The 25,054-nt window shown below is 42.0% G+C and overlaps 2 protein-coding genes across 5 annotated transcripts; one reads left to right on the top strand and one right to left on the bottom strand.

Annotated features, from left to right (window-relative positions):
* The first annotated feature begins 942 nt into the window (after positions 1-942).
* LOC129170347 (kynurenine--oxoglutarate transaminase 1-like) lies at positions 943-16,074 on the top strand. The gene is made up of 25 exons (XM_054757779.1): positions 943-1,147; positions 1,229-1,287; positions 1,648-1,795; positions 3,184-3,333; positions 3,424-3,510; positions 3,579-3,707; positions 3,777-3,897; positions 6,905-6,981; positions 7,051-7,140; positions 7,208-7,394; positions 8,321-8,397; positions 9,911-9,997; positions 10,078-10,131; positions 10,496-10,600; positions 10,687-10,726; positions 11,534-11,647; positions 11,717-11,876; positions 11,953-12,042; positions 12,119-12,168; positions 13,600-13,730; positions 13,817-13,889; positions 13,983-14,081; positions 14,157-14,259; positions 14,392-14,539; positions 14,623-16,074. Exons 1-25 carry the CDS (start codon positions 1,094-1,096, stop codon positions 14,686-14,688), a joined length of 2,499 nt encoding a protein of 832 aa, XP_054613754.1. The 5' UTR covers positions 943-1,093; the 3' UTR covers positions 14,689-16,074.
* On the bottom strand, positions 14,612-25,013 carry st6galnac6 (ST6 (alpha-N-acetyl-neuraminyl-2,3-beta-galactosyl-1,3)-N-acetylgalactosaminide alpha-2,6-sialyltransferase 6). Of its 4 annotated transcripts, none has more exons than XM_054758244.1 (6): positions 24,520-25,013; positions 20,269-20,327; positions 18,066-18,260; positions 17,578-17,990; positions 17,401-17,508; positions 14,612-15,598 (listed from the first exon to the last, which is right to left on the bottom strand). In XM_054758244.1, the coding sequence occupies exons 1-6, from the start codon at positions 24,572-24,574 to the stop codon at positions 15,412-15,414; spliced, it is 1,017 nt and encodes a 338-aa protein (XP_054614219.1). In that variant the 5' UTR covers positions 24,575-25,013; the 3' UTR covers positions 14,612-15,411. The 4 variants fall into 4 exon arrangements, with proteins under 4 accessions (XP_054614219.1, XP_054614217.1, XP_054614221.1 ...); XM_054758242.1 differs by having other exon boundaries at positions 14,616-15,598; positions 18,066-18,263; XM_054758246.1 differs by lacking the exon at positions 24,520-25,013 and adding an exon at positions 20,535-24,513 and having other exon boundaries at positions 14,616-15,598.
* Between the last annotated feature and the right edge of the window lie 41 nt (positions 25,014-25,054).

Here is a 25,054-nt window from a genome sequence, read left to right on the forward strand (position 1 = left end):
GGGATCATAGAAGTACAACTGTCACATCAATAATTGTGTTTGTTTTCAAGTTATGTTAGCGGTAGAAAGAGGGAAAGGCTTCTTGAGACGTCATCTGTACTTCTGTGAAGAAGGTGTCGATCATTTCGCTCCTCATCCGAAGAGCTTTGTCAGCGAACTAACAAGTGCTGGTAGCCTAGGCCTTAAATACAGTAAGAGTGGGCGGAATTGGTGTGCCAACACCCTCCTCCTATTGGTTCCTTACACTAAGATTGGGAGGAGTTGTGGTCTAATCCTCTCCTTCCCTTAGCACCTCCGATCAAAGGGAAGTGTCGCTCCCTGAATTGGGTATGACCGACTCTGATACTGGCTCGTTAGCATCTATTGTTCTGGCTCGGCCCTGGCTTCACCTCATTAGCAAGACTAAGAGCTGTGGGTTTTGGTCTCAGTAACCTGCTGAACACAGGGTCCAAATTAAACCTCAAACCACCATTCCGATTCAATGATGGGTTCTGTTGTTTGACAAAAATAGCTTCCTTTACTCCTCTTTCAAACCATCTGTTTTCTTTGGCCAAATCTTTACCTCGCTGTCCTCAAAAGAGTGATTGGTTGCTTTAAGGTGTAGATGTACTGCTGATTGAGGACCACTAGAATTGTCCCTACGATGTTGATAAAGCCTTTTTTTGGAGCATTTTCTTAGTTTCCCCAATGTAGTGCTCTTTGCATTCCTCATCTTTACAGTGGATGGAATAGCGGTAGAAAGTGATGCTAGCATAGCTGCTATTTTGAGGTAGGCTATGCTAGGCTGAGCGCCTGCTAACAATTTTTTAAATAAGCTAAGAAAAAATGATTTTTTTAAAGAGTTAAATATACAGTATATACGTTACTTATTTGTTATTATAAAGTGGCGTTTTTTAAATTTTATTTGTTGGTGGATTTACGTCACGTTGTCGTCACGTCTCGCCCCGCCGACACCGGAATTGCTTTTCAAAGTTACTCGGCGCCTCTCGCCTGGAACAACAAAAACACCCCTCCAGGCGGCCTCAGTTAGCAACTAAAAACGGCACATCTCTTTTAAAGACACCCTCTTCTATTTAGCAATGTTCTCCTACTGATGGGATTAGTTGTGACGGCAAGACGCGGGGTTGCACTTTTAAACCACCCAAAGGTGAGTGAAGTCCAGCATAATTCAGATTGACCTTTGGTAAATAGAAATGCTTTTCTTCCTCCCCGCCTCTTTCTCTTCCAGACAATCATGTCACGAAGACTTCGTGCCAGCAGGACTGAAGGAGTCGATAAAAACGTTTGGTAGGAAAGCGACCGGGAAAAGTAGAAACTAATACATTGTTCAGTCACGTAATTGTTGTTTTGCGGGTTTGTTTAAGGTTTAAATCCACATCTAATCACATGACATGTAATCACGAGTGCAGCCAATAGCGTTGTGATTCAAATGAATGGTTGTCAGATTCACTGTGACCATAATTTGTTATTAAGATATTGTTATCATAAAATGAGTTGTTGTTTTGCTTGTTATTAAGATATTGTTATCATAAAATGAGTTGTTGTTTTGCTTGTTATTAAGATATTGCTATCATAAAATGAGTTGTTGTTTTGCTTGTTATTAAGATATTGCTATCATAAAATGAGTTGTTGTTTTGCTTCAAACAGGGTTGAATTCACCCAGCTTGTAGCCGAAAACAAAGTGGTCAACCTCGGGCAAGGCTTCCCGGACTTTGCGCCCCCCCAATTTATCCAAGATGCCTTCTGTAAAGCTTTGAGTGGAGGTCCGGCCATGCATCAGTACACACGCGCCTTTGTAAGCACACCACAAGGAAGAACATGTTGGGGGGTTTTTTCAAGCGATTTTTGACCTAAATAACATTATAAATCGTAAATGACGTCGTTAATAGGTTGGGGAAAAAGCTGCCTTTTCATTTGATCAAGTTCTGCTTCATGCTGTTAAAGATCGCCATTTTGGACATGTTCACGTGAATAGCATCATACATCGTAAATATCATCGTTTAATAGGATGTTGCGTAAAATATGCATATTAAACGATACAATACTTGAATATTGGGTTATGAATATTGGGTTATTTTGTCAAAAGACTAGGCTCCTTCAAAATTTTGACGGTTACAACACAGAAAACAGCCCGTTTCTATTTTGTTATCTATGTGTATATGTAGGAATTGCAATGATATTTTGAAATGATCATGAGTCTTGAACTGTCAAATTAATTCCAGTGGTTTCTGAAGCTTGAGACTGGACTGTATGGGTTTACGGTACAGTAATCCCTCACCACTTTGCGCTTCGAATTTCTCGCCTTCACTTTCTCGTTGTGTTAAAATTTTGTGGTGGAAAATGTCTGGTTATTAGTTAAAAAAAAAAAACGCACATTTAAGCATATTTTTGGGGCCTAAATTAAGCATTTCAAGCATAAAAAATGGCTACATGAACTAAGATGTTGTGATGATACGTAGTATTCTACACTGGTCACTAGGCAACAACAACAGGCTTTTATTGCAGGTTTGAATGAGCTCACAACAGGCACAATAATCGCCAACACGAGCTATTGTAGTGGCCGTAACCAATGCCAAGCTACAACTCAACCCTTAACCCCTGACGTCACTTCCTGTGCACCCTCCTCTCCCGGCTCCCCAAGCACCGGAACACATTTACAAACAAACACAAGCACAAGTCTAATGTATGTGTTAAATGGCGTATTTCGTTTATTTTGTCTACTATATTGCGTAATAGGAGTGTAAAGGTGACTATAGGCGTGTTACTTCATGTCTAGAGGGCTCTAATAATGTTAAAAACAGCATTTAGAAGGTCGTATGCAGGTTATCTAAGCCCTAACTATGAAAATATTCAATTTGTAATTAAGGATTCCTACATTGCAGAAATGTACTCATAATAGTCAGGTCTATTAATGGCGATAAACGAGAATATCGAACATCAGTACTTACAATGTAACATTTTACAAGATTTTAGAGCAGCTGATTTTTACGGCTAAGTGTTTAACAAAGATAAGGAAAAATGTACCTTTTCATGTCTGTATATGACCTATAGCTCGGCACCCCGGCCATATTTTTTAACCCAACGTGGCCCGCGGGTCAAAAGGCGTGTCCATGTCTATTCTAAAACATCCTAAGAGTTCCTCTTGGATTGGGATTTAAGGAAAGCACTTTCTTCTCTCCTCAGGGTCACCCTCCACTTGTTAGGAGCCTGGCCAAATTCTTCAGTGGCATTTTTGCCCACGAGATCAACCCCATGGAGGACATCCTGGTCACCGTTGGCGCTTACCAGGCTCTCTTCTGCGCTTTCCAGGCGCTAATTGACAAAGGAGATGAGGTCAGAGGCTGCATGACGCTCTAAGAGCTGACAATCATCGTGTCACGTGGTTTGGCATTGGATGTTTTGGTGGTAAATGTGTCCTTCAAGGTGATCATCGTGGAGCCTTTCTTTGACTGCTACCAGCCCATGGTGAAGATGGCGGGAGGGACGGCTGTTTATGTTCCTCTGAGGCCAGTAAGTGTGTCATTTTTGCTTTATTTTGCACTGAGCAGAGCTGACGCAAAACCCCCTATTTCTGGCAGAGAGCGGAAGGTAGCGGCGCCGTCCTGTCAAGCGGAGACTGGGTTCTGTCGGCCGATGAGCTGGCCGGTAAATTCACCCCGCGCACAAAAGCCATGGTCATCAACACGCCCAACAACCCGTTGGGGAAGGTGGGATGACGCTGCTGCCTTCACTGCTGAGCGATGAGTCTTTGTGACGTGACAATGTGAACTTTGCAGGTGTACAAGAGGGAGGAGCTCCAAATGATTGCCGACATGTGCGTCAAACACGACGTGCTGTGCTTCAGTGACGAGGTGTACGAGTGGCTCACCTACGACTCTGCCAAACACATCAAAATAGGTGAGATGCTCCCTAAAAATCAAATTTTTCTTTAACAATACCTGTTAATATTTAGTGGAGTGCAGGTGTAAACCAATCCTAAACATGTATGCCTGATTTCTTTACGTACCTTGCAAAATCTACCTTGTACGCACCATAGTCGTGTGCTGCCAAGCCCAAGTGGAACTCATACGGTGGAACCTCATTTTTTGTCATTAATTTGTTCCAAAAGGTCACTCGAAAGCCGAAACGTACGAAAACCGAATACAATTTTCTCATAAGAAACCATGCAAATCCAATTTATACCTTCCAGACACATGTTTTTTTATTGGCCCGCAGCACATTCTACAAATATAAGTAAACAAAAAAGCTATTTTTTAAAAAAAAAGCAAAAATGGAAAAATCAGCAGTAATTTTACAAGAATAAATTCAAAATATAAAGAGAAAAAAGTTGTAATTGGTTGAGAATATTACGAGAATACAGTCATCGGTACGAGAAGAAAATTTACAAGAAGAAAGTTGGGGACAGAGTTGTCATAAGTATTACTTTTTATAGTGTTTTGCAGTTTAAATTCTTGAATCTGAGCACATCTTGGGATCCATCCTTGGCCCTGTTCTTTTTTCTCTGTATTTATTACCCCCAGGTTCAATTTTGGAAAGACACAATTTGTCTTTTCATCTCTATGCTGATGACCTGCAGATATATCTGCCTATTAGACCCACTGACAATACTGCTCCCACTAGGCTGCTCGATTGTATTACCGATGTAAAGCAGTGGCTGGATCGGAACTTTTTACATTTAAATGACAGCAAAACAGAGTGTATTTTATTTGGCATGTCACCAACATTGCACACTGTTGCAGCGAACTTCGGCTCTCTGGCCCCCTTTTTTAAACCTGATGTCAAAAATCTTGGGGTCATTTTCGATAGTGGACTTAAATTCGACAAACAGATTAGCTCTGTCATTAGGACGAGCTTCTTTCAGCTCCGTCTTCTGGCTAAAGTGAAGCCTTTTTTAGGTCAGCAGGATCTTGAGAAAGCGATCCATGCTTTCATCAGCACAAGACTGGACTACTGCAACGCACTTTACGTTGGCCTCAGCCAGACCTCAATTTCACGTCTGCAGCTGGTCCAGAACGCTGCTGCCCGGTTTTTAACAAACATGCCCAGACGTGAGCACATCACCCCGGTGCTGTCATCACTCCACTGGCTTCCAGTTTGCTTTAGAATCGATTTTAAAATTTTAGTATTAGTTTTTAATGCCATTAACGGCCTTGCTCCGTCGTACCTGTCGGAGCTTTTAACTATCCGCAATCACGGCAGGGCCCTGCGTTCCTCGGGACAGCTTCTGTTGGAAGTCCCACGGGCAAAATACAAACAGTGGGGCGAACGCTGTTTCTCCGTCGCTGCTCCCAGACTGTGGACCAAACTGCCCACTGATATTCGCACCACTACTGAAGTAGGCCTTTTTTTATCGAAATTGAAAACTCATTTATTTAGACAGGCGTTCGACACCGACTAGGGCGGTCTTGTATTTATTTTCATTTTATGCATATTTAGTTCTTGTTGACTCCCATTTTATGTACTTTAAAGACTTTTAGCACTCTGCAGCACTGAAGCACTTTCTTATAGAGTTTTTATTCTGTGTTTACTTTGTGTTCGTGTTTTATGTATCGGCTTATTGTAAAGCACTTTGGGAGCCCGTTGGCTATTGTAAAGTGCTATATAAATAAACTTTGATTGATTGATTGATTGATTGATTGATTGATTGATTGATCTTGCATGCCGTTTAACTTTATTGGCTTCTGAGCAGGAAGTTGCCTGTAACACGGGCAGGGGACAGACATTGCCAGAGGTCAACCAGGGTACCATCATTTCGTCACGCTATCTCTTAGACGCCTCCGGTGTAAGGTGAAATGAAAAACCAAATGATTTTCTAATTTGGAGGTTGTTGGCTGACGCGTGTTCTTGTCCAATGAAGTTAACGTCCAAAAGTTGTTGCCGTACAAGACAAACAAATATCAAATGCTAAAATGTATGTTGTACTTTGCTTTGGTAAGCAGTGCTGCATATACTACTGCGTATCCATCCATCCATCTATTTTCTACACCGCTTCTCCTCATTAGGGTCGCGGGGACATGCTGGAGCCTATCCCAGCTGACTTGGGGCGACAGGCGGGGTACACCCTGGACTGGTCGCCAGCCAATGGCAGGGCACATATAGACAAACAACCATTCACACTCACATTCATACCTATGGACAATTTAGAGTCATATATATTATAATTTATATTTTATATATTTTAGAATTTTATATATGATAGCTAATTTATGTGATGATAACATACTGTAATATACACACACACACACACACACACACACACACATATATATATACACACTTAAATATAATATTACTTATATAGTACTACTTACTTATACTTTTGTATAACTAGAAATACTTTTTAAATAATTTTTGGACTTCTAGTCTTATATAGCGCTTGAAAAACAAATGCAAGCGAAAACATGAGCTCCTGCATCGTGCTGTATGCCTGCTGGAGATAAACAAAACAAAAGGACATTAAAATCCAATGAAAATAAGCTTAAAATAACTAGAGATTGGATTATTTATTAAAATTGGATGCACATCATAAGATGGAACAAAACGGAGTCCGTAAACGGACACAAAATATGTAAATAAATGAAAAACACAATTTAAGTATTTTTTAAAGTACTCTTTATTTTCTTATTTCTTCAAATATATTTTAGTGTTGAATTCCAGGTGCATATGGGGTAGATGATGACTGCAGTGTACTTGACGACACGTAAGCTAGGAATGCGTAGTACAGTACGTAGGTTATCCTTCACCTATTATGTAAGGACTTTGTACGTGACCCTAAGTAAATGTAACAGGAAGTCAGATAAACCTGGCATGGTGGAATCTTTACTCCAGTCCAGTTGGCAGACAGACAAAACACCTCTGCCTCTGATCGCTAACAATGAATCGATTGTGCTCCGTTTGCTGACAGCCAGCCTGCCCGGCATGTGGGAGCGCACCATCACGATCGGAAGTGCAGGGAAGACCTTCAGCGCCACGGGATGGAAGGTGACGGATGGACGAGCGTGGTTCTTGTTGCTTCTGCTTGCGCTGATTGGCGGTGTTGGCCTCTTTCAGGTGGGCTGGGCTATTGGCGCTGGACCCGTCATCAAACACATGAAGACCATCCATCAGAACTCTGTGTACCACTGTGCCACAGCCGCTCAGGTGCTGACAACCACGATGATGATGATGATGATGTAGGATGGAGATGACACATTGTGCTGCCCTGCAGGAGGCGGTCGCTCACGGCTTTGAGCGAGAGTTTGAGATGTTTGGCTCTCCGGAGAGCTACTTCCAGCAGCTGCCGGCCATGCTGCAGCACAAGAGGGAGAAGCTGGCCAAGTGCCTGGAGAGCGTGGGTTTGAAGCCCATCATGCCCGAGGGAGGCTACTTCATGATAACGGACATCTCTTCCGTCAGTGAGTCCTGCTCATCACGCACTCTTCCAGCGAGGGACACGTAGTGAAAAATGAAAGGATGATACAGTATGTTGTAAAGCAACACGTGTACAGGATGTATGCTGTACAGATCATACAGTATGTATTTCACGAAAACACTGCATCTCAGCTTTGTCATAAAGCTGAAAAAGCCTGTTTTTATTATTAGGAACCTCCGTCTTTGCTCCTTTTTTTGTTTTGTTTTTTCATTTTCCAAATGTTTTAACTGTCTTCTTGGTAAACTTTCCTCTCGGAACAGTGTGACATTATTCCAATAATATTTGGACTTTATTCCCATAATATTGTAGCTTTTTTCCCCCCAAACTAATTTTCCAAAAATTAGAACTTTATTTTGTTTTGTTTGTTTCTCATAATATTACACTTTATACATATATAATTTAATATTTCGACTCTGTGACTAAAATGTCATTATTTTTTCCTCATAATATTACAAGTTTACTCTCGTCAAATTGGGACTTTTTCTCTCATTAGAACTGGACTTTTTTCTCTTCAGAGTTTGATTTAATTCTTGTAAAATAACAGTTTTTTCCCGTTTTTGCTGGGCTTTTTCCAACTATGTCAACTTTCTTCTTGTAAATGTTCTTCTAATAATTATGACTTTATTCCCATAATATTACCACATTATTCTCAGAGAATTAAATTACAATTTTGAAAATTACTGTTTACTGTTAGTTTTCAATTTTTGCTGTTTTTTTTGTGTGTGTGTTTTTTGTTAAATTATATTTTTAGAATGTGCCGCCGGCCAATCACAAAACAGCCACACACCACAAATGGCCCCCAGGTCGCCCTTTGGACGTCCCTGCACTATGGTGCCGTATTTCCTTTTAATAATTCAGACTTGTAACCTCAGCTGGCTTTTTGTTTTTGTTTATTTGTTTTTTTGACAGAGGCGGACCTCAATGACCAGAGCACCAAGGATGAATCCTATGACTTCAGATTTGTCAAGTGGCTAATTAAAGAGAAGGTAAATATTGACGATATCAACACAAGCATGCAGTGGACCTCCATAGAACGGAAGCAGAAGTGATCTGTTCCAGGGTCAAACTGTGGCCATCAACACACCCTTATTAATGGTACAGGCAAACATGGTTGAGTATGGCTTAAATGTCATTTAGAGTAGGAGTCCCCACCCATCCAACGGAAAACTTTCAGGTGCGATCATTTTAAGCAATAAACTTAAAACAAAACTTAAATAACTACACTCAATTTTATGTCAATGCTAGGCCTGTCAATCGATTAAAATATTTAATCATGATTAGTCGCATTTTTGTACATAGTTAACTCATAAGATTGTGATTAATCACATTTTGTACATAGTTAACCTGTAATTAATCTCAACATGAGACTGGATAATGTTTGCTGTATGCAAATTTGTGTTTATTAAACATTTTGTCTTTTTTTAAAACAGCTCAACACAAAATGGGCCGCAATGTTTAAAAAAAACAAACACGATGTACAACAAGTGGACATCGGTAAGGGAAACCGTCCATCGCTCAAATAAGCAAATCATCTCACAAAATGGAATTGTGATAAACATTACAAATGAAGGTGACATTAAAACAGGGTGTTATAAAGATTGACAACTTAGTAAACATAGAGTGCTCAACAACAGTCAGTAGCGCACGGGCACTGTACACACACTTTATCACACTTGGCGTGGAAGTGTGACACAAAATGCAACTTTGATTCTGTCCTCATTGACAAACACAGCAGTTCAAGCACAAACGCGAATGAATAAGAATAATAATAAAGCTGATCAATGTTGTCGCATCGCAAAATGACAGTAAAAAAAGACTCGCAACACATTCTAGATTCTAGATGCTTTCATTTCTCCGTCTGAGTCCAGCAAGTGGCATATGAGACTTGGCATACTCCGGTGACAACCCCACTCACAGGGACAGTAGATAAAAATATCTTTGGTCTTGTTGAGAGAGCCGTTTGCCAGGCCTTTGAAGCCAAACTTACCATTCAAAATATCGGTACCCTTTTCTTTGTCCATTTCTGCTCAATGTTTGTACCCACTTGTGGCTCGACATTAACTGCAACGCCGCTGCGTTTCTTCAAAGAAGAAGTGTGCACATTAGTCACGTTAATGCATTAACTTTGATAGCCCTAGTAAATTGGCTAGTAAATATCAATTTTGGAAATATGGGCCATTATTTTATTTAAAAAAAATAATGTACATTTAGAAATCCCCCAGTTGTTTGCATGTTTATGTTATTTTGTTTCATTGTGATTCGGCGACGCATCCCACAGTTCTTGAACACATCATAGTTGTGTTTGCTAATTTTCTCCCATGCAGCACAGATAGACTACTATACTATATTTTCCCCCTTTTTCTTCCGCCTCATATTTGGTCCCAAATGCTGATACTATGCGGGAATGCATAAAGGTCAGGTTTGGTGAAATTATTGAGTGCTTATTTGCTCGGTGCACGACCTCAAGATTGATTTTGAGTATTTCTTTTTCCCTGGCAGGGTTTAGCAACAATACCTGTGTCGGCCTTCTACAGTCCGGAGCACAGCAAAGAGTTTGACAAGTACATCCGCTTCTGCTTCATCAAGGTACGTACATCCGACTGCATTCCCTCATTTCAGTTATGATCCATGACGGAACTCCTTTTTGTTGCCCACCCCCAAAAAAGGAGGACGCCACCCTGGAGGCAGCTGAGGACATCCTGAGAAGGTGGAGTCGTGGAGAATAAGAAAGGCAGCCCGTCCCGAAAAAGCCCAAAAGCATGTCCTCACATGTTGTATTCCCTGTCCATCCAGATTTTCACTGACAGTGATCGCCTCCATATGAGCTACATTCATGTTGAGCCATATTTATATAATGCATCCTTGCCGTCCAGGCCTCTTTTTTTTTTTTTTTTAAATCAACAATCTGTAGTTTCTCCAGCACTCAGATGTTTTAAGTCCTTATGTGCAATGATTTGCCTGTTTAATTATGATTAATTAAAATTTGTTTCACTACTATGAACTGTAGTCATTTCTTGACTTCATTTTAAATTTAAACCTCATAACGGTGAGACACAGCCGTCGTATATAGGGCCTTTATTTTGAAATTCGGAATTCAACCCGGAACAATTTAAAGGGCGCGTCCCTTCTGTGATAAACATGTCTGCTTCAGTCGCCGCCGCCAAGAGACCCAAAACCATGTATACTCAGGTAGTGTTCCACTGATATTTTACATCAACATAACCCGCCGTTCTTTCTTTTAACGTCAGGTTGGTTGTTTTTCCATTTGTCTTCAGCCCGGAGAGAGGTTGGACTGGAAGACAAAGAAAGCGCAAAGTGAGTATCGCAAATTGTTAGCTTGATGCTACACGCTGAGCGTTCAATGTTATGCTAGTTTTCACACGTGTTTAACACGTTTCACATTCCAGTAAATGACTTTTTCCTGTTACGTCATATTCACTGCAACTAAGTTCAGATGTGGGTAATGGTTAATTTTCCAATAAACAGTAGAGTCAGTACAATTGTAAACCTTTGTTTGAAAATAGGAAGTTACGATTGCCGGGTGGAAATCATGTGACAGTGCGGCAATAACATAAACACAGTGTGATCAAAATCAAATGCTAAAGAAAAAAATGCTACAAATGCCAAACGCACACACAAACTAAATACCACATGCTTGCCAAACACTGAAAGTTCGCTGAACAAAACGGAAGCCAGGCTGCCAGTTGGTAACCAGTTCGCTACAAGTTGGCCAAACCACTGGGGGGCGCCAGACCTGAGGAATATCAAACATGAGTGAGATGCCCAGAAGAATGAATGTGTACAGATTTTTTTATGTCTTCATAAAAATGGATTCCTCAATATTGCTGTAACATATTACATCTAAAGTCTTTAATGATGGATATCACTTAGGTCTGGTGCCTTTGGTAGCCTGGCTAACTTCAGTTTTGTTCCGTGAACTTGCAGCGTTTCTCTCAAGCGCGTGTTTTTGGCATTTTGTAGCATTTTTCTTTTGTATGTGAGGATGCAGTGTTGCACTTTTGTTTTTGGTTTTGGATTGCTTCTGTGTTGGGAGCATTGCTGTGTGTTCGCCTCTGTCGGCCGCCGTATTTTTCACCTCCTCGTCAATCATGTTCATAACAGTAAAGGAAGCCAAGAAGCAAAGGAAAGACGCCAAGCTCATCAAGCAGTTGGAAAATAAGAAAAAACAAGAGGCTGCAGAGGGAGAGAAAGTTGAACAGACGCAGGTCAATAAAGGTAGAAAACACCACAAACAAATTCAGCGATTCCGGAAGTGCAGCTTGATGTCCTGTTTTTCTTTCCTAGGTCGTCCTTATACCGTGACCGTGGCTCTGCCCGGTTCTGTCTTGGACAACGCTCAGTCGGCCGAGCTTCGGACCTACCTGGCGGGACAGATCGCCCGAGCCTGCGTTGTTTTCTGTGTGGATGAGATCGTCGTGTTCGACGAGCAAGGAGAAGATGCCAAGTGAGTTGCTTCCAGGACAAATGCCCACATTTGAATAAAGCATGACTGTAGATTCAAATATTTTTGCGTGCCACAGGAGTGTGGAAGGGGAGTTTACCGGTGTGGGCCGTAAAGGACGTGCTTGTGTTCAGCTTGCCAGAATACTGCAATACCTTGAGTGTCCGCAGTGAGTATGAGACTGTGCAGAGCTTCATCAAATGGCTTATTTGAACTCATTGTGGCTAACGTTATCCCTGCACTAGGTACCTGCGCAAGATGTTCTTCCCAAAGCATCAAGACTTGCAGTATGCAGGTATAACAACGTTTTTTTTTTATTCCTGTTTGTCGATTTAATGTCCCTTTTTATGTTCTTTTATTGGACCAGCGTGACATGCAGCAAGTGTGATGACATGGTTTAAAAAATGAGTTCATCATACAGTCATCCCTCGTTTATCGCAATTAAATGGTTCTTTCGTCTTTCATCAGAAAAAAAAGTTTGTTTCTACCTTTTTCCGTTCTTTAGTAATCAGCAGTAGAACATAGGTAACTCTCAGGAAAATATCAGTTCCTGACTAAAAAAAGAGAGAAACGGCTTTTTGTAAAAAGATTCGTTTCAAGCATAACTTTCACTTTGTGACAGCTCAACTATCAAAACAACTATACCAACATAAACACCACAAAAAGGTTGTTTTTTTTTTTGTTTTTGTTTTTTTTTTTACATCACAATATATTTACAAATATGATGCAACTATTTACAATTTTCACATTGGAACTAAACTGTGTGTGTGCATGTGTTCAAATGTTCGTACGATGCGTAACCTTCTGCACGCTACACCATCCTCCATGCGCTGCCACTTCCTCCTTGCTGTGGTGTGGGTTAATGCACGCAAAAGATCCGTGCCGAGCTCTTATCAAATGCACTTTTGCCACATTGCGGCTGTTTTTATGTCTTAAAACTGCAGTGACGGTGATTTCTATTATTGTGCAGATGCATCACCACCTCTTTTTGTCTCTCGGACAAAGAAAAGTAAAAGATGTATCAATACGTCTTTGAGATCAGGCCTTCGGGTTCATAAAAAGGTGTAAATATGTGTTAAAAAGTTTTAAATGATCGCTGTTCAGTGGTTGACTATATGGCGTATTATTATTCAGAAAAATATTGAAAGACAAATCCTGTGCAGTATTCTGGTCACTGCTTGGCGGCAGTAATGCTACATTGATGAGACTTTGCCTGCATTAAGTAGGCCGTGAATGAAGAGTCCGACATGACATAGTGGGGAAAAATAAGTTCTCCTCCCATTCTGTGTGGAAGTGGAATGTTTTTGGCTTCGTACTTTGTCCTTCTTCCCCACCCAGTTTCAAACCCACTTTCTTAAGTTTAGAATAAGTCAATTGTAGAGGGCATGCTAGCAGCGGCCGTCTGCTATGTCCCTACAGCGATCCCATAGCCTGCGCAATGAGATGTAAACAAAGAATAATAGTAGTGTAAAAGTGACTGTAGGCTGTTGTTTCATGTCTACAGGGCTCTAATAACAGGTTTTCTATGTTCTAACTACAAAAATATTCCGTTATTGTTGAATCCTACTTTGTGTGAGTTCACTTATCACGGTCGGGTTTGGAACCAATTAACCGCCATATACGAGGGATGACTGTATTCTGAAATATAGGGAGGGGTTCTAGATTGGATTTACATGATCCTACCAGGGGTTTTCCATGAATGTTTTCCACGTATTGTTTCCACCAGGACTGCTGAACCCGTTGGACAGTCCTCACCACATGAGGATCGACGAGGAATCGGTATATCGAGAAGGCATCGTCCTCGACAGGCCATCCAGACCAGGAAAAGGCTCTTTTGTCAACTGTGGGATGAGGAAGGTAGTGAAATAAACAAACTGCAAAGGAGGTTTGACATTGTATTTACAAAAAATCTAATGCGGACTGATTTCCCTGCTGCCCTAAAGGAGGTGGAGATTGATAAACATCTGCAGGCGGGCCTGCGAGTCACCGTGCATCTCAGCAGCACTCAGAAGCAAGGTGACTGTCGCTTTCATGCTTTAAGTTGTCACCTTTTTAAGATGCTGCACTGCAGTAGGTCACACACGTCTCTATCATCCTGCCCGTCCTCAGAGAGCAAAAACTACAAAGGGGTGGTGGTGGCTCCGCACGTGCCCAGGACAGTTGGAGGTCTCTACTGGGGTTACACGGTCCGCCTGGCGTCCTGCCTCAGTAGGTGTCCCAAACCGTCTTTTACTGCTTGACACAGGACTTGATTTGGGGTGTGATAGTTTGCTGCTTGGACAGGTGCAGTGTTCACAGAAAGTCCTTACAAGGAAGGCTACGATCTCACCATCGGGACGTCTGAAAGAGGCAGCCACACGGACGAAACCACGCTGTCGCCGTTCAAGTAGGTGGCGCGCTTTTCCACACCCACACACACTGTGGACCCATCGGGACCCTGGTGCCTTGCTCAGGACCACACGCAACCAGATGCAGGCCTCCTGTGGCCCTCACACCACTTACTCTGTGAACATTCCAGGCATCTCTTGGTGGTTTTTGGAGGTCTGCAAGGACTGGAGGCCAGTTTGGATGCTGACCAAAACCTGGACCTGACGTGTCCCAGCGTCCTTTTTGACCACTACCTCAACACGTGTCCCGCTCAGGGAAGCCGCACCATTCGCACAGAAGTAAGAGTGCAGTATTTGACAGGTATCTACCTGCTCCTTGTCAAGTTAAACTCAGACTAACCACTTCTGTTTTTTATATACAGGAAGCCATTTTAATCTCCATGGCAACGCTGAGAGTGAAGATTGCGGCGGCCTTTTCTAATAGCTAAATATTGAAAGAGTAAGGTAAATATGTACTTTAGTGTAGTTGCATTCTTGTTCAAAACCTTTTTCAACATTGACACTTTCTTGTCTTTGCAGAATTTTATTGATGAAAATCTTCAGAATCCATAAGTTTTATCTCACCCTTGTGTATAACACACACACACACACACACACACACACACACCAGTGCAATGAAATTAACTTATAGTATTTGTATAAAGCTTTTGTGTTGTTTTTTTTTTATACAAAAAAACAGTCCAGACCAACTTGAAAAAATAAATACACGGGTGTAGTAAGCAAAATATCACATGGTAGTCATGATTACGCAACAACCCACCGCTGCTTTCCATGGCTTCATCTCCACAAAGCAAACTCCCTGCTTCCTAAATGCTTTCATCTTCTTCAGCTGCGCCCACTTTTCAAAACATTAAAAAAAGAGAGCAGTTCCTCTTTTCAAGCCGTCCATGACATGACACTCCAGCACGCGCTTGACCCGCTGACCCACCTTAACATGGAAACATAAGTGCAATGCATAATGATGCGAATATCATAAAGGGGGGAGGAGGAGGAATCACCTCTCTGAAGCAATACTGCACTCTTATGTCATGAAAAACATTCTCTTTTGCCGTCTTTGTTGTCATTTTGTACCAAAGGATTGGCTCCTCGTAGTGATCCCTGAAAGTTGACGTCGTCACAAGGACACCCAGCGAGGGAAGACGTCTGTGCCGTCACCAAGTGGGATAAGCAAAGGTGATGTTGTACTGATGCGCCCAGCGTGCAAACACCTGCTTCTCAGTGATGAAGCGATGGTGGCTCCCTCTTTGGTTGTTCTCGTTCTGCATGTACGTCACACACTCGTCGGAGCCCCTCGGTTTGTAGTAGTGATACGGCAGCCTTTTGAGTCCTGCCCTATTACTAGAAGAAGCACAATGAGCACGTTTGTCAAATGGGTGCTGCGCTTACCCGTCTGTTAAGCTTTGTCCGACAACACTGGGCAGCGAGTGGCGGCAACGTGCAACTATCACAAAAAATATGTTGATTGTTCTTCCTGCGATCCTAAAAATTCATTTCATGAGACAAAGTTTTGCTTGCTTAGAAATGACATATTGTAGGGTTTTGTCCATAACTTTTTAACCTTTTACCTACAACAACTTTACAAAATTGTATCCATCCAAATCAAGATTCAGATTTTAAATAATGGGGGGGACGTTTCTTACTTTTGATCATCCTGTAAATGTATGCAAGTCCATTTATAACGGCACTGCACATTGTAAAAATAAAATAGACAAAGCTTTGACTTTCAACATGTGTAAAAGCCTGCCCCCACCTTTCTTTTCTTGGAAAATAAAAAAAATAGTGGCCCCCGGCGTCGTTTTGATTTTTTTCCCTGTATATGTAAGTTTGGGCACCCCTGGTTTATAATATACAGGTTAAATTGTGAAATAGCCCCATGCAGGTAAGTGCATGCATTCATGTAATAATTGTAATAGTGCTAGTTTGCCTGTAAGCACCCAGTAACAATGCAGTGATTTGCAGCTCTGTGCTAAACAGCATGATGCTCACCTTTGCCTAGAGGCTACACAATTTTATCTCAAAGGTAACATGCCACTCGAAAGTACTTAACAAAACACAGGCCTGCAAGAGCCAATGCAGTCAAAACACCGTTTTTTTTGTCTGAAATTTTTCATGTATAAAGAATATTGCACGGCATTGAACTACCATAAATTCTGGACCATAAGCCGCTGCTTTTTCCACACGATTTGAACCTTGCTGTTTAAACAATGATGTGGCTGATTTATGGCTAAAAAAAGAACTATAGTCCCCATGATGCTTAAGAGTGCAGATGCACAAAGTAGTGAAGTGGACTCGAATGTCACATTTTGCCTTTTGCAGCGATCGTGTTTTGATCTGACAAATCTTAAGTAAATTTGATCAAGTGTAGAATTACTACAGCTTCTGCTTGGAGCGTGGCAGCTGTTGAACTCTGATGGGGAGGGGGGCCTGGAAGCGTATAACATCTCATCGGAGACAACGAGTGATGCTAGGAATACGGAGTGTAGGCAGGTTTATAGTCTGTCTTTCTGTGTCCGGTAAATGTCCCTTATTACAACATGGATACTTGCGGAGTATGGACAAGTGCGGCGTATATTTGTACACAATTTTTCTCACTAAATCCGGAGCCTACAGCTTATATTTAGGTGCGCTCAATAGTCCGGAATGAACGGTAGCCCGTTTGCCCTGCACAGTTTTGTTTTTGTGAACTTGAGTACCCAAACAAAGCACCCTACAAATTGCTGCCTCACTTTGCAGACTGCTAAATAATCCGCCATGGGGCCCAAAGAATGTTACGAGTACCAGCAATTTGATTAAAAAAAAAAGATGAGACACTATTGAATTCCATCTCGCCAGGATGTATGGGAAGGCTGCACGAAGAAGTTCCATCCATTTGTCATTTTCAATTATGTTGTATCATTTTCTGCATGTAAAACTATAATTATTCTCTATAAAATTGATTTTTATTAATATTTTTAGGTGTCTGGTGCGGATTAAATGGATTTACTTGAATTCCGATGGGGAAAATTGCCTCGGTTTTCGTACTTTTCGGGTTTTGGACATTCGTAACAAATACTGTAAATAGGGGAGACCGAGGCACCACTTGAGTTGAAATGAAAGTTCTTAGACAACGGCTTTCTGGTTGGACCTAAGTGTCTACTCACTGGCAGTGGCTGGGCGGAACCATCCCGTACACTTTGATATTGTCGCATCGTTCAATGGCGATGACCATGGTGAACCAGCCTGTGCTCAACCATGAATGTGATTTTTGTCTGCACAGAAAGAAGAGGTGACATTTTGATGAAGATGTCCATACTTAGGCTGTTTCCTAAAAGCCTCACCTGTCTCTTCCTGTCTCCCTTTGAAAAAGACTGTCAAATCTGTTCATTTTGCCGGGGGCCACGGTGAAACAAGACACCTGGCTGTAGGCGGCGTTGATTGTCTGGATGGATCTGTACACGGCTGCTTTGGAGTCTTTGGTCATCTTATCTGGGGGTCCCCAGAAGATGATGATGGGTTTGCTGTCTGCCCCGCTCAGGAACTCGTTAGGCTGCCGCACCACCCTGTACACACTGGAGTGGGCGACGACCCTCAAGGTTGTCCGCTTGCCCGCGTCGGCCTCGTAACCCGTCGTCGGGGCGTCGTTCATGCGGATGACACACTCCGTAGCGTCGATCTCCTCCCCGGCCTTGCTGCCCAGGATGTGACTGGAGCTGGTGACCAGGGCGCAATGGTGGCATCGCAAGGTCATGCTCTGCCAAAGAGAAAGAGGCGAGACACATAACCGTGAAAAGTCATGCCATGATCAATCCCGTATGAAACCGCTTACCTTGTTCCCGTAAACGGGCACGTAACTGTCTTTGGTGGCCCACTTCTTCAGGTCTGTGATCTTGGGGGTGTGGTTTTTGGCCACGTGGAAGGGCGTGTAGGGTGTCTCGTTGCTGGTGTTGGAGTTGTAGAGGATGAAGAGTGTCATCAGGATGAAGATGGCTGCCACGATGGCCACCTGGTGGCCCTGCGGGGCCTTCTGGGAAGACAAAAGTGGACGTGTGTAGGAATGTGGTCCACAAGACGACACAGCGGTGGACGTTGCCCACATGCCCAAAGCTGACGGACTAAGGCCAGGTTTAAAAATATACAATGCTAAAGTCCCGGAGTGGGGCTGTCCCCTGAGGGAGAAGGAAAAATGTATTGGCTTTTAGTTCCTACACTGAGCGAGTAAACTGAGTCGACGGTGAACAGAAACTCCAGAAACATCCATCCATCTTCTTCCGTTTAACCGAAATTGGATCACCTCGGCTGCTTTGTCCCCCTCCTCCCGGCAGATCCTGAGGTGTTCCCAGACATGCTTTCTCCAATGTGTCCTGGATCTTCCCCGAGGCCTACTACCGGTTTGACGTGCCCTGAACACCTCTCCAGGTGCGCGTCCCATCCTAACCACATCCCCAAACCACCTAATCTGGCCCCTCTCAATGCGGAGCAGCAGCAGCTCTACTCAGAGTTTCTCCCGGATGACGGTGATCCTCACCCTATCTCTAAGGGAGAGCCCACCCACTTTAACAAGAAAACAAACAAAAATAACAGGAGCAAGAGATCAAAATAAGAGAAAAAAGTTGGAGAATAATTAACTGTAATTTTAACACATTTTAGTAGCAAATTGAAATGTTCAAGGAAGATGTTATTTTTTTAAGTAGTAATGTGGAAAAACAACAAAAATAAGGTTGCGGAAAAAGGTAGTGTTACGAGAATAAAGTCAAAATATTGTTGGCATAAAGTCAGTTATGACAAGATTTACAAGAGGAGTAGAAATAGTTGCCAAAAAAGCATCCAGCAGAAATGAAAGAAAACAGCTGTAATTTGTGTGAGAATAAAGCCAAAATATCATAAGAAAAAAGTTGCAATTTTCCAAGAATAAACTTTAAACTGATATTATTAGGAAAAATACTCTCATTTTACTTGCGCAGAGTTGAAATATTAAAGAAAAATGGGTAATTAAAAAAAAAGTTGAAATGAGAAATAAAACAAAGTTGTAATTTTTGGAAAGTTAGGTTGGGGGGGGCGGGGGGGGGGGGAAAGTTATATTGTGGCAATAAAGTCCAAATATTACGGGAATGAAGTGATGATATTCCAAGGAGAAAATTTACAAAAATTATTCAAGAAGGAAGTTGCAATATTTAGAAAATGTAAAAATAAAACAGCAAAAATGGGGTAAAGCAAAGAGTGAAGTTGCTAGTAATAGGCTTTTCCACCAATTTCTCAAAGCGGTGATTTCTTGAACGTAAGCAATATTGCGGTTCGGTTATCACTCCCTCACTCTATGGCGTTTTTTTTCATGAATGAATGAATAAATGATGGCTTTTTGGTGGTAGACTATGGTCTATTAGTAGTCCATACAAGTGATATGTAGTAGTCTGGCCACTAGGCGGCAGTCATGACACAAAACATTGAGACATTAGCTTACACGACATTACCTTAACACTGCCTGAAGTCATGTCGTCAGCCATGGTATGTCCCACATGATGGAGTGAATTACAAGTTCTCCTCCCATCTCGTGCAGAAGTGTTAAGTTTTTGTCTTAAGTTTAGAAGAAATACATTTGAGGCTAACTGGCTGGCTCGCTAGCTAGGGGCCATCTGGAGTGGTGTAAACAATGAATAACAGGAGCGTAAAGTGGTGTTATTTCATGTCTACATGGCTCTGATGGTAAAATCCTTCTTTGGAAAGTCCTAACAGGTTTTCTGTGCTCCAACTATAAATTGATTTAACCCAGTCGGGTCTGGAACCAATCAACAGCTACACTGTATAGAACTTCTTAGCATAGCGCTATGGAAACATGACCCCACGTCTGGTGCAATCCACTAACATGAAATAAGTCATACAGACACAATATTTTTGTGTATCCAATACACGGGTGGTAGTGTACTAACGAATGTACTACTAAGAAAGGTGTTAAGTAGTAAGCGTGATCATCAGATATGAAGTTGCTGACGCTGAGGTTGAGCCACACCCTCCTGTTGTGTTTTTTTTTTTACCTTGAGCGCCATGCTTTCACGTCCCGCTGTGTCTCGATGCCCTGCAGGTTGTGATGCTCCTGCAAAAAAACACACACACAAACCAATCGCAATGTTTGTTTTAATGGCTGCTGATGTTTGCACACTGCAAGTCAAAGCACTCCAAGTCAAAAGCGAAGCACGTATGGAATGTACAGTATTGTCATTGCCTTCTTTTTCAAACATGCTTGAAATATCCCTCGCAGGTGAATTCAGCTCGCGGGAGACAAATAAAAACAAGGAATTACCATTTTACGAAGCCCCCAGTGGTCGGCGTGGATTGAGGTTTCCCCCGAGCGGCATTCCCACGAAGCAATAAAGAATTCTTGTTGTTTTTTAAGATGTAAACGTGACACGCCGGATTGTGGTCGCGAAAGCGTCGACTAGTCCGAGTGTCATGTTTTGTTTTGTTTCGAGTGTGTGTGTGTGTTTTTCTAGCCGATTCGACGGAGCAGGATGTTTGTGCTAACAGCGCAGGCTCCCATCTTCCTGCGCCACTCGCTGACGTCATCAGCCCAGCTCACTGCAGACCTCCGCCAAGCACCAAACACCGAGGTATCGTTTTCAGCCGTCTTCTTAGCAACGAGAACGCCAGGATGAACATGTGAGATACGATATCATATTTGATGATATCAGTGCGTTATACCGTTTAGTGCAGGGGGGTCTCGTTTTTATTGGCCCAAAACAGCAAAAACCTGGAAAAATAGTGCATAAAGGCACAATGTCAAGAGAAAATCTTGGTACTAATAACTACAAAAAAACTCATGTCATTTTTTACAGAATTAAAACCTATAAAAATATGAAAATAATGTTATAAATGCTTAATAAATAAAATGATATATAAATTAGAATTATATTTGGTTGGTGGAAGTTATTTTGAACATGCACACAGCACAAATTGAATCCGAAAGGGAGTAGGAAGAAGCAGAGCTGGCCCAAAGATGGCCCAAAAACCAGAGGAGAACATCTGTTAACTGGCCAACAGCTGTTTGGTGAGGAGTGCAGGAAGGCGCTATCTCCAATAAGACATTCAACCGATGAATCCGTGGTCAAAGAAGATGTATCATCGTCTGTCCTCGATGTGTCCCCTCGCTTCCTTGATGTTCCTGGATTGGTAAGGAAATCTTGAGTATTTGGACGAGTTCAGTATTGGATTACCCATTACGTCAACCATTTGTAAACCTGCAGGCCTTCACAGTATGAAAGATTCATTTCTTGTGGATAGATTGACCAGGATGTTTGCTGATGAAGTATCTGAGGTTCCTGGCTAAGTGGTCAACTGTCTTCAAAGCAAAAGTCCTTGCAGACTGCAAGACTCTCCCGCAAAAGCAGAACATCGATGAGTTGCTGTCAGGAACTGAACCTCAACCTGATGACAGCTGTGGTCAGTAGAAACAGTTCTGTATTACGCAAATAACTTCAAATATTTATTTCCTAGCTGTTTAAAAATGATTTTTCTTTTAGGCTGGGGCAGTGATACATCCTCCATCCTTCTACTCCTGCATCTGCTCCCTCCGACTTCTAGAGGCCAGGAAAAAACAGCAAAGATCAGTTTGTCAAGCAACCAACCATCTTCTCAGACATCTTAAGGCATGCAAAGGTCAATTTTGACATATCAAATATGATTTCTGTCTAAAAGCATTCATTTTAGGTTGCAGATGTTCTTGAATCGGCTAATTGTGTTGATTTGATGTAATAAGGTGTGCTAAACACCTGAGAAATGGAAACCAGGCAAAGGGGTTTTAATTGTTGTTGTTGCCCTTTTTCACCCACAGGAAGGAGCCAGTGTGACCCCCTTCCAAGACTGTTGACACAAGACAAGCATTTCTCCTCTGCATCAGTGAGCGAAGGTGACATCCAGAGGTTCTACATTATTATTGACCAAAAGCCGGTTCCATGCAAGGCACATACATTTATTGCAGCTTTTGATGAACTGTTCAAAATCTCACAAAGTTGTCTGTCGTGGCCTTTCACAATGAGAATGATTATTCCCATGTTTATTAACATCAACTAGGGGTTATTAGGACCCTCCAACATAGAGCGGAACAAATACCAACTAGTGCTGAGGGAAGGAAAAAGAAGACACAAAATGTCCAGAGAGCGCTCTCAACCTGTGGGTACCCGCGGTGGGCTTTTAACAAATGTCAAAAGAAGAGAGTAGGGAAAGAAACCCAAAAGCCCACAGAAGCAAAAAGGAGAGGAGTGGTAGTCCCTTATGTAGCGGGGGTCTCCGAAAAACTCCAGAGGATCTTATGGCAACACAAAATTCCAACTTATTTCAAACCAGTAAATACCCTGAGACAAAAATGAGTGCATCCTAAAGACAAGGCTCCAAACCAGAAACAGAGCAATGTGGTCTATTCCATCCACTGTAAAGATGAGGAATGCAAAGAGCACTACATTGGGGAAACTAAGCAAATGCTCCAAAAAAGGCTTTATCAACATCGCAGGGACAATTCTAGTGGTCCTCAATCAGCAGTACATCTACACCTTAAAGCAACCAATCACTCTTTTGAGGACAGCGAGGTAAAGATTTGGCCAAAGAAAACAGATGGTTTGAAAGAGGAGTAAAGGAAGCCATTTTTGTCAAACAACAGAACCCATCATTGAATCGGAATGGTGGTTTGAGGTTTAATTTGGACCCTGTGTTCAGCAGGTTACTGAGACCAAAACCCACAGCTCTTAGTCTTGCAAATGAGGTGGAGCCAGGGCCGAGCCAGAACAATAGATGCTAACAAGCCAGTATCAGAGTCGTTCATACCCAACTACAGGGATCTACACTTCCCTTTGATCGAAGGTGCTAATGGCAGGAGAGGATTAGACCACAACTCCTCCCAGTCTTAGTGTAAGGAACCAATAGGAGGAGGGTGTTGGCACACCAATTCCGCCCACTCTTACTGTATTTAAGGCCTAGGCTACCAGCACTTGTTAGTTCGCTGACGAAGCTCTTCGGATGAGGAGCGAAATGACCGACACCTTCTTCACAGAAGTACAGATGACGTCTCAAGAAGCCTTTCCCTCGATGGACAACTCCTGTACGACTGAGAGCCTACACAGACGCATTCTTCTGTATGATGTTTCAACACCACCAGTGATCAGGCCGATGACTGTAGTGTCATCCGCAAATGTGATGATACGTTATTCTCTATCTTTTGGCTATATTAAATGTACTTTTTCCCCTCAAAATTCTACTGTGCACCCTGGCTCAGCACTCCCCTATAGCAATGATAGTTTTACTCCTCTAGAAAGAGATTTTCATTTGAACTGCATATCCCATCCCTTTTTTCCACTAAAATCCATGGTCATGATCCTTTACTTTATTTTCTTACTTTCATACAATTCACTATGCTCTCGTCTGTACAAAATATGAATCATAAAAGAGACAAGTTTTAAAATCATTTCACATTTTGATGATTTTTTTTGTTTGTGTTATGAAATAGAAATAAGCTCTTTTCTGATATAGAAATATATTTGAACAAAAACCACAGGAATAATATGTAATATAATATGTAATAATATATCAACATTGTCTCCTTATGGGGGTTCATTTGAAATTCGGGTAAACAAAAAAAACAAAACATATTTTTTTATATTTGCAAGCAAGCGCAAATGATTTAGTAGTCTAGTGGTGGTTGTTTGTTTCCATAGCCCCCACGGCCCCCCATGTAAAGCCCTTATGACTCAGGTATGGTATGAATGTTTAAAAATGATCATAGAGTCCTTATGACTAAGATCAAGCACACCTGTTGTGTGAGGTTAGTGTGAAGACTAACCTTGCATTTAGTGTGAGTGGCTAACAAACTAGCAACACACTTAACAACTCACAAGTTCTCACATCAGTCATTGTCCAACAAGTGTTTCTTGGGAGTGGCAATATGGCGGCCGCGTGGCTTCACATATCATTGACCAATGGTCTATCCAGATATATAATACAGATCAGTGATGAAGCCTTGATATCTTCCAGAGGGCAATTAACCTCCTGAAGAGCAGCGCTCAAGTCTGCATTTTCATCTTGCAGCTCCTTGACTTCTTTTCTTTGTGCTTTGATAGCCTTGCTCTGTGCTCTACGGGTATTTTCTTCTACAATGTTTGTGACGCATTACTGACGAGTCCTCGACAAATCCTGGACTGTTTTTTTAATCAGGAAATCCAGAGCAAGTATCATTTTGCTTTGTGTTCGGCAACCTCAAGCGAGATGTATTATTTGTTAAAAAGCAGCCGTTCCCTTCTTACCTTGCCGTGTGTGCAGTTGGTCATCGCCAGGAAGAAAGTGCGTTCCATCTCGCATGACCTGTTGTGGCAGTTTGAAGCCACGTCTGCGAGTCTTAACAATAAGACGCACAGACGTTTCATGTCACTCGCCACCCCGTGATGGCGCGTCTCAAACATCACACCTTCATGGGAGGGATGCACACCTGACAATAGCCACTAATCCACAAGCTTCTCCTTGGCTCAACAAGTCCAACTTGAGATTTTAGCGGCAGCGAGACGGCCTCAGAAATCCCCGCTTTCCTCGGGCAACAGGAGACTCATGTTGTATAGCCCCCCCCACCCCAATCGAAACTCTAGTCAAATAGTCTCATTTTTCAGTGCTACGTTTGTGCTGTTTTGTGTAGTTAAAATGAACGTTTGTACTGCTTTTGCTTTTGGGAAAGTAATGATTTAAATTTTGATCTATTACATAATCAGCCCCCCCCCCAGCTCGGAATGAAACAAAAATAGTCTCATTATTTAGTGTAACGTTCGTGCTGTTTTGTGCAGTTAAAAT

Source organism: Dunckerocampus dactyliophorus, chromosome 17, assembly GCF_027744805.1.
Source record: "Dunckerocampus dactyliophorus isolate RoL2022-P2 chromosome 17, RoL_Ddac_1.1, whole genome shotgun sequence".
Taxonomy (NCBI): domain Eukaryota; kingdom Metazoa; phylum Chordata; class Actinopteri; order Syngnathiformes; family Syngnathidae; genus Dunckerocampus; species Dunckerocampus dactyliophorus.